General features: G+C 38.6%; 1 protein-coding gene across 1 annotated transcript; it reads left to right on the top strand.

Moving 5' to 3' along the window:
• The first annotated feature begins 795 nt into the window (after positions 1-795).
• On the top strand, positions 796-12,990 carry mtmr7b (myotubularin related protein 7b). The gene is made up of 14 exons (XM_056256786.1): positions 796-1,050; positions 1,643-1,762; positions 2,071-2,233; positions 3,452-3,609; positions 4,251-4,379; positions 4,519-4,653; positions 5,521-5,653; positions 5,743-5,852; positions 5,979-6,104; positions 6,235-6,284; positions 7,317-7,517; positions 9,467-9,601; positions 12,404-12,555; positions 12,783-12,990. The coding sequence occupies exons 1-14, from the start codon at positions 1,027-1,029 to the stop codon at positions 12,842-12,844; spliced, it is 1,698 nt and encodes a 565-aa protein (XP_056112761.1). The 5' UTR covers positions 796-1,026; the 3' UTR covers positions 12,845-12,990.
• The last annotated feature ends 1,674 nt before the right edge of the window (positions 12,991-14,664 follow it).

Here is a 14,664-nt window from a genome sequence, read left to right as displayed (position 1 = left end):
CCACAGAAACTACAACATTTATCGTAATCAAGTAAAATAAGATTTTTGTTTTCTGTGAAAAGAGTGATCATGACATTAAAGAAGCAATTGATGTTGGAAATGCATCATGATAAAAGGCCACTGAAATGACTTAAGCTAAATTGTGAAACATTATTGGTGCATTACAAAATACAATAGCACAAAATACTGCGTGCTTGAAATCACATGATAAAAGACAAAACTGTGTGACACTCAGTCTCAGCCAATTGTAATCCTGTGACTGGAAATCAACTTTAAATCGACGTAATTAAAGGATCTAATCACTGTAAATCATTGAAATCCTAGAAAGGCTATTATAAACATCAATCAATACAACTATTCAAATAATACAGATCTTTATTCGGAGCCTTACATAGAGTGGCGCTTAAAATACAACCATATTCTTGTCCCTATTCTTTATTGTTTCCAAGGGCGATAGTCTGTGAGTGATACAGAGATGCTTGCTCATGCGCTTTTGTGAAATAATCCACGGTAATGCAAAGTACGAATCCTACTATAGCGAGGGGTTTAGATCATACATATTAAATAGCCTGTTTCTGCTTGGTTGCCTCCCTAAAGCGTCCAGTAACGTACCTTATTTACAATTTACAAACCACACTTTCTTCAAAAAGAGAATAGTTCATTCGCCTTCTGACTAGAGCCCACCTATCATTGTCTGCCTTTCAACCAATCAGTGAGGTTTATTGGACTAACGTCACACAACGTAGGTAATATTCATGCACCAAGCCGTCGCCATAGTAGGATTCGTAGTGTGTGAGTGTGTGCGCGCGTTGTCCACCGTGTACCAGTCTGAGCGCACGGCGGATCTCCTCACTTTGACCAGAACCATGGCTTGAATTACACTACCAGCGGGCCGTACTGTTATCTAATGGTGTTCTTTTAACCAACATGCGACGCCCTGCTCTGTTCTTCTGACCTGATAAAGAGCCAATACCCCGGTCGGTTTGGATTAATTTTCTGCGCATCATTTGGACGGCCGTCTCTAGAATGGAGCACATCAGAACACCAAAGGTACTGCTGATGTCCTTTTATGTACCGACCCGGCATTTCATGATAGCTCACAGTGCAGCATTCATTCTCTAGATTTCTTTCATTTTGAATTGCATATGCTTTGACAAAAACGTAATATGTGTTTTCCAAAATAATCTTTTGAAAATATGGTTTGACAGAATAAGCCCAATGATAGGCCACGAAGCCCCCATTTTCCTTCATCTATTATAGTGCATTGTAACAAGATCTGAATGGTTCTGCCTGAGCACTACTGATGCACCATGAGAGTCAGCAGATGCCATTTAATTTTAAATGCATACTCTTTAGAATGATATTTTACTATTTTAATGTAATCAAGGGCAAAATAATCCACATTAGGTCAAGTACATAGAAGATGTGGCCCTATCTAAATGAAGGTTTTTGAATATGCCAAGCTGGAGAAATGATTGTGATTGTAATTATTGCAAAATAATTCACATGACCTTATGAGCCATTATATTTTTTGGTAGGGTAGGGTAGGATATTATTTTATTTTACTTGACAATATATAATGTACATCACAAGGTTGGTAGCATTTTATATACATTATATTTTATGATTTGTTGTTTTCCAGGTGGAAAATGTCCGCATGTTTGATAAACTGACCCCCAGGAAGTCTATGGTGGGAACGTTATACCTCTCCTCCACTCACACTATATTTGTAGAGAACTCGGAGGCCCGCAAAGAGACCTGGGTAGGAATCGAAACCTTTCCATGCAGACAATCAAGCTTCCTCTTGAAAATGACCCCAATTGTTTAAACCACAGTGACACAAGTCATCCACTATGTTAACTGGTCTCCTATAAATTGCTAGAACTGCATTTGTTGTTGCCTTATTCTGTTTTGATCTGCTCTAAAAAATAAAAATAATAATCTATATTAAACACAAGAGTCAATGTATCTGTCTAGAATCTATCTACTTTGTCTAGACAAGAAGGTCCTTAGAATATAAATATGATTCCAGAGTTCCACGGGCACTAAAGACCTCTCTTGCTCTGCTAGATTCTGCACAGTTTGATGGGTAATGTGGAGAGACTCCCGACAAATCCATCAGGAAGCCCTCTCATTATCCGCTGTAAGAACTTCCATGTTTATAGACTGCTGATCCCACAGGAGAAGGACTGTGTAGATGTGTTGGCTTCCCTCACTCGTCTTTCACATCCAGGTAAAGTAAAATGCATAGTATAAGTAAAAAAGTGCAAAAAAGTCACCTATTCCTTTAAAATGTCACAGAATAGTCTTTGCAGAATGTATATTGGCTTTCATTTATCTTTTAGGGTTTAGCTCGGTATTGAAATTAGGGAGTTTCTAGATTGCCAGCTGTGGTTGCCAGAAATTCAATGTAAAAAAATATGGTGACACTGCTTCGGGTATTATGGGTTGGGAAATTGGTGGTTGTATATTTTACAACTTATAACCATATATTTTTTTAAGTTATTATAATATATACACATTTACTTGAAGACAATAATCTGCGTTGTACCTTGAAATGTAGTGATAACCACCATAATAATTTAAATGATAAAATAGAAAGTCACATGACATGACGGATGGCCAGGTCTCAAATCCACAGGGGTCACAGACACAGACAAAAGACCATCAGGTAAATACACTAAAATAAATAGTGCCTGATGTGCCAAAACTCCCTGATGTACATTACTGATGAAAAAAAGAAGAAACAAAATGAGTTAAATACATTTTAATCATATGTGATGTGTCGCATTGAGACTTCTGGGAACGTTCACCGTAAATAGTTTTTTACTTAATAAAAACCATAAATATGTCAGTTTGTTTACATTAAAAATACATATAATGTGATGTTAAGCCATTTAAAGTGTTTCCCCGTATATGGTAAGGTGACTTTGGTAAGGTTATGGTAAGGTTAACCAATAATCAGGTTTTTACCGTAGCATTTTTACAGTATTTTTCTATTACAACCATTTTACTAGAAATAGTTTAAACTAGTGTCTTTTCAGCTGTGAGCCTCCATTTTGATATCATGTAACAAATTTACTCGCATATGATTTGGCGAAGCATGGTTAATGATCCTTACATTAGCATTTTCTTCTGTGAAAAGTGAACACTGTGGCTTTTTTGCTTAGACAATGCTAGGTCTTAGCTGTTGCATCACAGTGCATTATGAAATACACCGTCTGTGAAATTTAGGCAACGTCAGAGAGCACAGTTCTATACAGTTTCGCCCATGGGACCCACACACTCATTAACTTTTACTTGTCTCTCTCTCTCTCTCTCTCTCTCTCTCTCTCTCTCTCTCTCTCTCTCTCTCTCTCTCTCTCTCTCTCTCTCTCTCTCTCTCTCTCTCTCTCTCTCTCTCTCTCTCTCTCTCTCTCTCTCTCTCTCTCTCTCTCTCTCTCTCTTGCAGAGCGCTATGGAGAGCTGTTTTGCTTCTCTTTTAACCCAAACCTGGATAAAGAGTTAAGGGAAAAGGCCTGGGCCTTCATCGACCTGAAGGCAGAATTCATTCGAATGGGAATACCCAGAAACCTCTGGCATGCCACGGCAGCCAATCATGAGCACAGAGTCAGTATGAGCTCAGATGCCTGTTCATCCTCAGGGTCAATAAACATGATTACCTTTTACACAACATTTCAGAGATCAGTGTTTGAGTTTTACGCCTTAAATTACACAGCCAAAAACAATATTAACGCAATGTGTGGATTTGTTTTTTCTGTTTATGATGTATATGAATACTGAACAAAGGTAGAAGACTATGTACTTAAAGGGATAGTTAGCCCAAAAATCTGAATTCTGTTGTCATTTACTCAACCTAATGTAGTTTCAAAACTGTGACTTCCATTCCTCTGTGGAAAATAAAAGCCATCAGAATCTCATAGTAATCAAGCTATTGATGGTAACAGCGACACCTCTGATTGGTGGATTTTTTAAGGGTAATGCAGTTCTTCACTGAAAGTTTGGCTAGTAAACACGATTTGTAAAAAATTTAATTGAAGTCACATGAAAATGCATCTTCTGTAAAAGCATGTATCATTGCTTAGCAAGTTTAGAGCTGATGGATTTACAGAGCAATATTTTGAAAAAAAAAAAATGAATTGATGAATCTTGTATAATAATTACAGGAATGTTTCTTTCTAAAGTAAACAGTCGCTGCTGAACTTAAGAATGTAAAACAATAGTTGTAATCTGAATATTTTGCTTGGCAGTTGTGTGACACTTACCCGTCGGAGCTGTATGTGCCAAAGTCAGTCTCTCCTGCTGTCATTGTGGGCAGTGCCAAGTTCCGGAGTCGAGGACGTCTTCCTGTTCTCTCCTACTACCACAGAGACTCCAGTGTAAGTGCAGAAATAATGATACTCATTTAAACTCAAGAGTAACCCTGTGCAAGCTTTTACTTTTTATACTTAAGCTTAATATGTTATAGGTTGTCTCCACCTCCCCACTTTTTAAATTCTCACACCATTGCTTTTCTAGGCATCAATCTGTCGGAGCAGTCAGCCTCTTTCTGGTTTCAGTGCACGCTCCTCAGACGATGAGCAGATGCTGCAGGCCATCATGAAGTCAAACCCTGTCAGCGAGTTCATGTATGTGGTGGACACAAGGCCAAAGGTGAGAGATTAGAAACACACACACACACAAAACAGGTTGGACAAGCTGTTGAGATTTAGATTGGGTAGATTGAAAGTTTTCTTATCTATCTGTCTGTCTGTTTATACGCAAGATTTTTTTAAGATATTTTTTTTTTTTAAAGAAGTCTTTTATGTATACAAATGGTGCATTTATTTGATCAGTAAAAACAGTATCATTTTGACATTACAATTTAAAACAACTTTTTTGTATTTGAATATATTTTAAAATGTAATTTATTCCTGTGACGCAAAGCTGAATTTTCAGCCGCCATTACTCCAGCTTTCTGTGTCACATGATCCTTCAGAAATCATTCTTATTTACTGACTGGATTATCTAGTTACATTTCTTAGTACATCACAGTTGAAAACAGTTGTGCTGCTTAATGTTTTGTGTGGAAACTGCATTTATTATTTGATGGATAGAAGGTTCAAAAGACAGCATTTATTTAAAATAGAAATCTTTTGTAACAATGTGAACATTTGTAGTATTACTATTGATCAATTTAATGCATTGTTGATGAATAAAAGTATTAATTTATTTTTTTGTTAATCTTACTGACACGTTTTTTTGAAAGGTAGTATATATTGATATTTGTATCCTGAAATATTGTTGGCTTTATAATATGTGTTAATATGTATGTATTATAATATGTATAATATGTGTTTATTTGTACTTGTATTTTTGCACACCCCCCCCCCCCCCTTTAATTCTCACTATAATGTATGTACTACGCCATAATGTACCTTACCATAACTATACCAGTATGCCATAATGTACCATAGTGTAAATAATCCAAAATACTAACAGTATTGTTAGTTTGAAACGCTGTTTGTTTACTGCTTTCAGCTGAATGCCATGGCTAATCGTGCTGCTGGGAAGGGCTACGAGAATGAGGACCACTACACTAACATAAAACTGCAGTTCATTGGCATAGAAAACATCCATGTCATGAGGAACAGCCAACAGAAGCTTATAGATGGTAGATGGATTAATCATTATTACAGATACCTGTCTGGTGATCACTTCCTGTCCATATGGAAATGCACCTTTTCTGTCTATTTGTTGCAGTTGGTGATCTTGTGGCTCCCACCATGAGTGATTTCCTCTGGGGTCTGGAGAACTCTGGGTGGCTAAAACACATCAAAGCTGTACTAGATGCTGGAGTCTTCATTGCAAAGGCAATACTTTATTAGAAAGTTTTAAAGATGATTTAGTACCTAAGTTGAAAACCTAAGTTCGAATAGCATGTGATTGGCTCATTGGCACAATCACATATGTATTATTCTGTTCATGTGTGTCCACAGGCAGTGGCGGAGGATGGAGTGAGTGTTCTGGTGCACTGTTCAGACGGTTGGGACAGAACCGCTCAGGCCTGTTCGGTGGCTAGTGTACTACTAGATTCATACTACAGAACTATCAAGGGACTGATGGTAATAAGAACTTTGATCCATTTTGCTTTGCTTTTCAAATAGTGCTAGTCTAACATCATCTATAAAGACTAAATTTGTAACATTTCTTTTTTTTGTCAGTATTTAAACACAAGTCTTCTTCCTTTTATAGGTTCTGATTGAAAAGGACTGGGTGTCATTTGGACACAAGTTTTCCCACAGGTTTGTGTTTTTCATTTCAATTCGCACGTTTCTGGACTCGCATGTCGGACTTGCATTTGTTTGTAATTTATTGAATTGCATGATTGAATTGAATAACAGCTTTCTGTGAATCTCTTCTACTGTGTTTGTTGTACATGGATAACATACAAAACCAGAAAGGCCTCATTACTCAATCCATAACAGATACTGTGACTAAACCGTCAGTCATGCGGTATACAGTGTTATACTGTGTGTCTCTAAGCTTTAGGTGAGCCACTACAATATAATCACGAAATGCTACAGAGGGTCAGTTTACCAAAAAATGAAAATGTTCTTATGACACAAAAGAGAAATTTTCAAGAATGCTCAAACTGCCCCCTCCCCCTCCCTATATAGAAAAAGCTTACAGCGACCATAGGCAAAATTGAAGTGGCCCATAGAACTCTTCAACATATTACAAGTCTTCTGAAGTCATACGATCACAAGTTACTTGATGATTAAAAGTAGTTTGCATACGTGCATATTCAAACTTGGCATGTCTTGGTGTGATGTCACTGACACCAAACACCACTAGTCCTTTCTTGTTTTGTAATAAAAGTGCGAATGAAATCTGAGAAAAGAAAGGGTTGGAATTAAATGAGGGTAAAGGATGACAGAATCTTTGGAAGGTGAACTATATAATTACTTCTACCATTTCATCAACTACATAATTACATTTCATCTTCATTTATTAATTAAATTGGTTGCACTTTTTCTACAGTGGACTAGCTAAATATTCTACTAACTATGAGTAACTTTTCAACTACCGGTACATGTCAACTAACTCTCATTAGTGTATTAGTAGACTGTTAGGGTTTGGGTTAGTAGAATAAGTTGCAAAGTTACTTCTAGTCAGTAGAATGTCTGTTGGGTGACCATCAAAATAATGTGTTAGCAGATATTAAGCAGACAGTCTACTAATATGACTGGTAGTTGCAACGTTACTTATAGTTAGTAGAATGTCTTAAGTGGATTGTCGTAATAAAGTGTTGCCATAAAATCTTTTACATTCAGGTACACTCATCTTGACGGTGACCCTAAGGAGGTTTCCCCAGTTATGGACCAGTTTCTGGAGTGTGTGTGGCAGTTGATACAGCAGTTCCCCTGTGCGTTTGAGTTCAATGAGCGATTCCTCATACAGCTACACACACACATCTACTCCTGCCAGTACGGGAACTTCATCGGCAATTGCCAGAAAGAAAGGAGAGACTTGAAGTAAGAAAACCAACTACATTTTGCCACTTTTTTTATGGATATGGATAGTAGAAAGAGAAGAGGGGCGAACAGGATCAGCAGAATCTGCCAGACTTGTACTCGCACCAGCTGCATGAGCACTTGCAGACTTGCAACGTGTCAGAGCATGTAGGATAACTGCTAGGTCACAGCTTTGACAGAAATATTACTTTTTGAACTGTGATGTTGTAGATGTACTAGTATAGATAGCCCACAGTCTGTTTACTGGGAAATTGCCCAACAATGGCAGGATCCAAACTGATGCTATTGCTACATAACTTTTGTGAGTCCAGGTGCACAGGTTTTTATGAACGTGCCACATGGTGCCGGGTTAATATTATTACAGCTCCTAAAGGCCCAGACACAACAAACCAAGATCAAATAACTAGTAGCGACGAAAGCCAATTGTGGTGTCAACTCATGTTGCTTGCGTCTGGACCAAAAACTTGTGTTTGAACACACTGCAAATACCACAGCCAATGGCCAACTACTATGTACATACTGCATCTGCGTGAGAGGAAATAACTCTCCATACCAGCAGGTGGCAGTGGTCAGTGTTTGTCATTCAAAATGGGAAACCGGAAGAGCTAGGACTGTGGCTATACACAAACCGTAAACAAATGATGCGTCAGAAATCATGTATTGTCTAATATGTACTACAATTGGTTTGAAACTTACTTTGCAACCATTAAAATGGATGCTCTGTATAGTGTGGAAATGGGTAGTATGATTGGAATAATAATATACATCCGTTATCTTGTCACTGTTACGTGACGCTTCCTTGCTATGCACAACTCCTCTCCTGTGATATCATTGGATGGTAAAGTGTCCATCAGATATACACTTCAGAACCTGGAAGTAGTACCCTGCTGAAAAATCCATCTTAAACCAAAATAAATTCCATGTTGGTCCAGGCTGGTTTATGCTGGTTGGAGCTGGTCTAGCTGGTGGACCAGCATAGCCATACTGTTCTCCAGCAAAACTGAGCTGGAGTAGCTGGGGACCAGCAAACCAGCATCCCATCCCATTAGTTTTTCTTCTTATACACTGGTTCACTAATGCGGTACAGGACAGTACAAACCAAGCGGTACAGGACAGTACAGTACGCTTCAAGACGGTAAACCATGATCCGGCTTGCGTTTCCAACGCCAACAGTATCTTTGCTTGATAGACAGAAAAAGCACAAAAAAGTCAAAAAAGCACACGCAAGTGACAATTCTCTGTCAACCAATCAACGTTCTGCAGTGACTCTAGCTCCACCCTTTAGTACCGGACTACTGTGCTAGGTACCCCAATGGAAGAGTCTAAAAAAAGTGGTCGGTTCGGAATTAGGCTACCATTCACAACTTCTGACAATGGAAATGGCAAAAAAAAAATTGAGTACCGTACCGCTTGGTGGAAATGAGGCATAAGCTGGAACAGCCAATAAGAGTGATCACAGATGGGCGCCGCCAATTCAACGTGCTCAATCGACCCGAAAAGCTACCAATGGAGGTCCGGCTAGTGCCAACGGTGTAGAACGCACCAAAAAACTAGGTCAGATGTCTGAATGGTGTGGAGGCTTGTCTGAGACCTATGGTTCATCCCTTTACATGTTTAGATTCTTTTCCTAAGTGGCCAGTTCTTGGCCAGAATAAGCTGCAAAGCGGACTAGACAAACATGCCAATACTTCTTCAAAAAAGGGTTCGTTCAAGAGTTCAATATCCAAAAGACTTTACTGATGACAATAGAGTTTAGACTGAAAATGTATGAATGTTTAAGTTGTGACCAACTACAGCAATAAAAAAAAAAAAAACTGAGGTTGAGATTCGATTCTATTTCAAGTGCTTACCACAACCATAAAAGGTAATCGAACTGTTGGATCAGCTTGGTTTCATTACCTTAATGTGCTAGTTTATTCGTTCAATCTCCCTCTTTGTACACTATGCAGGTTACAAGAGCGAACACACTCTTTGTGGCCGCACCTGTGGGAGAACAGGGCCGAATACACAAACCCTCTGTACAGGACAGACCACAGTCAGACACAGGGTGTTCTGAAACCTCTCACCACTGCCTACTGCTTCAAGTAAGTCAACCCAATTTGAATGGCCATGATGGCTTTAAATGATCATTTAACCTTCCTTCATGCCGTACAATAGTTGTGCTTCCTTCTGAATTAGCTCAGAGATGACAAAGCTCCATTCTGTCAGAATGAGAATGTGAAATGAAACCATATTGAACACAAAATAGCTTGCAGTGACACCTTTGTGAATGTTTTTGTTTTTTTTAGCTAATGTTAGCTAATGAAAAAACTCTACACCAAGGCACTTAAAAAAGACTGTTGCGTTATAAGTGCTACTGTTTGATGTAATTACTGGGGTGGTTTGTCCCTTTTAATGATTTAAATAACCTCTCATGTAAGCCTCGTCGAGTTAATTCTTGAGGTGTTTCAGGAAGAGAGTAGTTTTAAAAATGAAATGGTGGTCCTTTTTTAGGTATGTTACCTGGAGGTACAGTGTGGCAATGGATAAATACAAGTTTTATGGCGCTTTTCCATTACCAGTACCAGCTCGACTCGACTCGACTCGCCTTGGCTCGCCTCGACTCGGCTCGCTTTTCGCTCCGTTTTCCATTGCAGAAAGTACCGCCACAAATAGTACCCGGTGGTCATAGCGACGCATTTCGTTCCTCGTTGCCCCATCAAGCTCTCGCTGGATCCTCTCTTCGGCAACCAAACAAAGGAATGTCTGCACCTCCTCGTTTGACCACGGCGTATTCTTCCGAGTTGCCATAATACTAGTAAGTAAGTTTAGTAACTATCTCTGGCCAAACTATTTAAAAATGGCGGGGTTATTCTGGATACTCCATCTGGCGCGTGCAATGATGACGCAGATTCTCTGTGACCAATCAGCAGTCGGCATTGTTTTCACGTCACATTTTAGTATCGGCTTAGCTCGCCTCAGCTCGCTTAGAACCTCGCCGGAGGTGGTACGAAAAAAAGTACCCGAAAGCAGGTACAGGTACAACTTTTACACAGTGGAAAACCAAACAAAGGCGAGTCGAGTCGAGCCGAGCCGAGCCGAGGCGAGCTGGTACTGTGTAGTGGAAAAGCGCCATTACTTGGTAAAAACAGCGTTGAACAAAGCTAATGTTGTGCTAACTATTTTATTACACTTATCATTGGTGAAATAGACTCCAGACCAGGGATGTCAAACATACAGCCCAATCCGGGCCAGGGGATGATTTGAACAATAATAGAATATAGAGATGCACTGGTTGACTGGCCATAAATTGGAACGGTTTTAAGTTTTATTTTGGTGGATATCTATTCCGGACTTGCACACAAACTGCTTTGCAAACATTTCCCAAAATGTCATTTGTGTGGGAATATTATGAAGTCTGTAAACAGGCACAGCAAGCTCACTGTTTGTGAAATATGGGAAGAAAAATATAAATATTGAAATGGGGGTAACGTTAGGGGTTTATATGAATTTATCTCTGAAGGGAACTGTCTTCAGAATAGATGGCATTTTCTTGTCCTCTTGCCTTCGTATAATGTTGTGTTTAAGCAGCGCTGCTTTGTGTATAGCGGGAAACAAGGAAACGCTATACTGCTGCTGTTCCATAAGCGCCACCTACTGTCAGAGAGTGGATTTGAATTTTCATTCAGTCCGTCTGCTGTTTTTGTTTTGTGCAGGTGTAGCATATAGCATATTTTCACAAAACAAAAGTCAGACCATTCTGTTTTTGCTTTAAATCTTGAATTTATATATCTGATTTAAATAAAAAAATTACCTGTTCATGCTAATGTTATGTTACATTAGCATCTTTGTTTGCATCATAATTAAAATGTAGTGGTTGACTCAAATGGCTGGCTACAGATATTTTCTGTTTAAGGCCAGTTTAGACAGTTATAGAGCAAATAAACAACGAATAAATGTGTTACAAAAATCGGCCATGAACAAAATCATAAGGGGGCACCCCTAATAAAAAATATTAATGTACCCCTATTATGCTTTTTTCCATTATTACCTTTCATGCAGTGTGTAATATAGCTCTCTATGAATGTAAACGATCTGCAAAGTTGTAAAGTCAAAAATGCTCAATAAATAAAGTTATTGTCTCCCAAAGACATGATGATTCCCGAAAGAGTCGACCCTGAACCGCCTAAACGAGTCATAAAGAATTCCAGTCTCACTTCTGTGACCAGCATACGTAACGCAGTAACACATTTGCATAATGCCCGTCTGTGGTCTTCATTGGCTGTCCGCAAACAACGTCTACCTTGACCCGCCCTCAAACAGTGTAGCTGGTTTGTGCTGTGTACATGTCGAGAAGATGCTGTTTCCTGCTCTGCAAAAGCAAATTCTCTTTGTAAAGACTTCCAAAGGATGAGGATGTGAAGAGTCCGTGGTTAACACACAGCGATACAACGGCAGTATAACCTTTTGCCGATTGCTTCTCAAATCTTCGTGAGGTCTAAATTTTTTTTTTTTAAATGACAAAAGCATAACTTAAAAGGATAGTTCAACCAAAAATTAATTCTGTCATCATTTACTCACCCTCAAGTTGTTCCAAACCTGTGTGAATTACTGAACACAAAGGAAGATATTTTGAAGAATGTCGGTAACCAAACAGTTGACGGACCCCATTGACTTCCATAGTATGGAAAAAAAATACTATGGAAGTCAATTGGGCCGATCAACTGTTTGGTTACCGACATTCTTCAACATCTTATTTTGTGTTCAGCAGAATAAAGAAATTCATACAGGTTCATTAACCATTTTATTACCATCCTTAATATATTGTTCTTTGCAAAGTGAATGAAATTGGTTTGTTGGGTAACACTGTTCAATAAAGGATTAATCAATTGGAAATGATGTTCTAGGTTTTGGAAGGGGATGTACGGCCGTGCAGAGAAAAGTGTGACTTCACAGTCTCCAGCCGATTGCCTGAACGCAGTAAGGGAGGAGTCACAACAATTGGAGGAGGAGCTTAGCACCCACCAGGAGGTACCACGGGAGACGGACGCTGGACAAGGCATACACTTGCATGCATAAATATCACATATGTATCATAGCAGTTGAAAAAGTATAACCAAGTAGACCTCGCCCTCTCTGGGATGGGATTCATTCTGATATTACACATTACAGTATGCTAGTGTTCCATTTCAAACGGTTCATTAGAATTGAATTTGTTCCTTTTATTTGCTGCACTGATGTACAACTGACAGACTTTGACCTCTTCAAACTTGCTCACCTAAACAGAGAATTGTCGAGCTGAAGGAGAAAACTTCAGGGGAGAGGAAGGAGACCAAGAAGTTGTCTGAACGGGCCCGCCGTCCAATTCCAAGCGAGTGTGAACTCAGCAGCCCACTGGACTATTTCACCACACTGAGAAGTGAGAAACACACTCCTCCTTTCACACTGCCACTAGAGCTAGCAGCCCAACCTAAAAGTGGTGACCCCGATGACCTTTCAACCTGCAGCGATTTTGAGTCAGGCGTGGCTGACCTCAGTAGCCACTCCTCCAGTGCTGGAGACGACGCTAAGGACCCCGATTAGGATAAGGTGGTCAAAACAAACGCCTGAACTAAAACAGAACTGGTGACAATGAGGGATAAAAGCACAGTAACCAGTATCAAACTGGGAACTATGTTGTATTTTTAATGTTATTTTAATTTTTCTTTTTAAATCTGTGTGTGAATTTATATTTAATTATGTGCACAATATCCAAGATGGTCTGGCAATAAGACCTTATTCCATTATAGTAAAGTTATTTCCTGTGTAATGTTTTGGGTTGACTGTATATTTTGTATATTTTATGCGTAATTATTTTATTTCCATAACTATGTACGGAACCGCATATTACCATACTACTCATACTAATACACAGAACATATATCAGATATCCAGAATACATTTGCCAAAATACACACAGCTTAAAATACTGTGTCCCACAAAGCAATGCATAAACTGGAATATCTGCGTTTTTTTAATCAGCGTTCTTGATTACCAATAGGTTTTTTTTTTTTATTTGTTTGAGAAATATGATGCAACTGTTTTTGTTTTTAACGTATGCTAGATGACTGTAGAGTAATATTCTATTGTTTGAAATGTAAAGCATTTTATAATGCTTTCTAATTTCACATACTATATACAGCAGGAAGAGGATGCTAGGATTCCATTCCAAACATAGCCCTTATCCTCATGGAATTTGGTCTGTACCTATCAAGACTATTAGATTCCCACCTGCGTGTTTCATTGGTATTCAAAGGAACTCTTAAATAGAAATTGTGAGAATTTGCTGTATATGTGAAAACAAGAACTGTATGTCACCCACACTACATTTACTTCCCATTTCAGTAACTAGGCATACTCTGACACATAGACAATCAATCCCTCACACATCCACATGATTAACTTTTCAGCTATGTAGGTTTTGTCTGGAACATATGGATATAGGGCAAAAAATGCTCTCAATAAAATGTTTGACAAACAGCAAACAAAATTACAGCATATCTGGAGCCAATTTTTGCTGAGAATGCTTGCGTTGAACGGTGTATCTGGGTACTCAAGTTATTGTCATTCTTTGATGAACATTATAGTGAAATGTGTAATTATCGCCATTAGCTCTTTCCCCGCCAGTGTTATTTAAAAAAAGTTGCCAATCACCTTCAGGATTTTATAAAATTTTCACAAACATTTCATGGCCCCCAGAAGATTGGTTGTATGAATATCTGAACATACAATATATCAAAAGAAAGAACAGAGCCTCTACTTTAAACAAATAAAATATAAAAACATATTCTAGCTTCATCCATTCTTTTTTTTATCAACAATTGAATGTGGGTAAGTCCCATAAAAGAAGCAACATTTTGAACAAGCTAAGAAAGATTATTATTTTTTTCCAAAGATTACGTGCATAAGCAATGCTTTTACTGCTTGTTTCTGTTCCTTTTTTGCCTGTTTTGATCCTGATATTCACTACTTTTTCAGAAGATGCGTAATAGCGCCCACCACCGTATAACAGTGAAAACACGGGAAGACGGAAAATTCCGTCAATGGCGGGGAAAGAGTAAAAAGGATTGTTCCAAACCGGTTTATTAAGCACTTATACACCATCTTCTATAGTTGGACAAACAAGTCA

This window comes from Rhinichthys klamathensis, unplaced genomic scaffold (genome assembly GCF_029890125.1).
Source record: "Rhinichthys klamathensis goyatoka isolate OS25496 unplaced genomic scaffold, OSU_Roscu_1.1 h1tg000133l_1, whole genome shotgun sequence".
NCBI lineage: Eukaryota > Metazoa > Chordata > Actinopteri > Cypriniformes > Leuciscidae > Rhinichthys > Rhinichthys klamathensis.
This window is presented reverse-complemented; position numbering and strand designations above follow the sequence as displayed.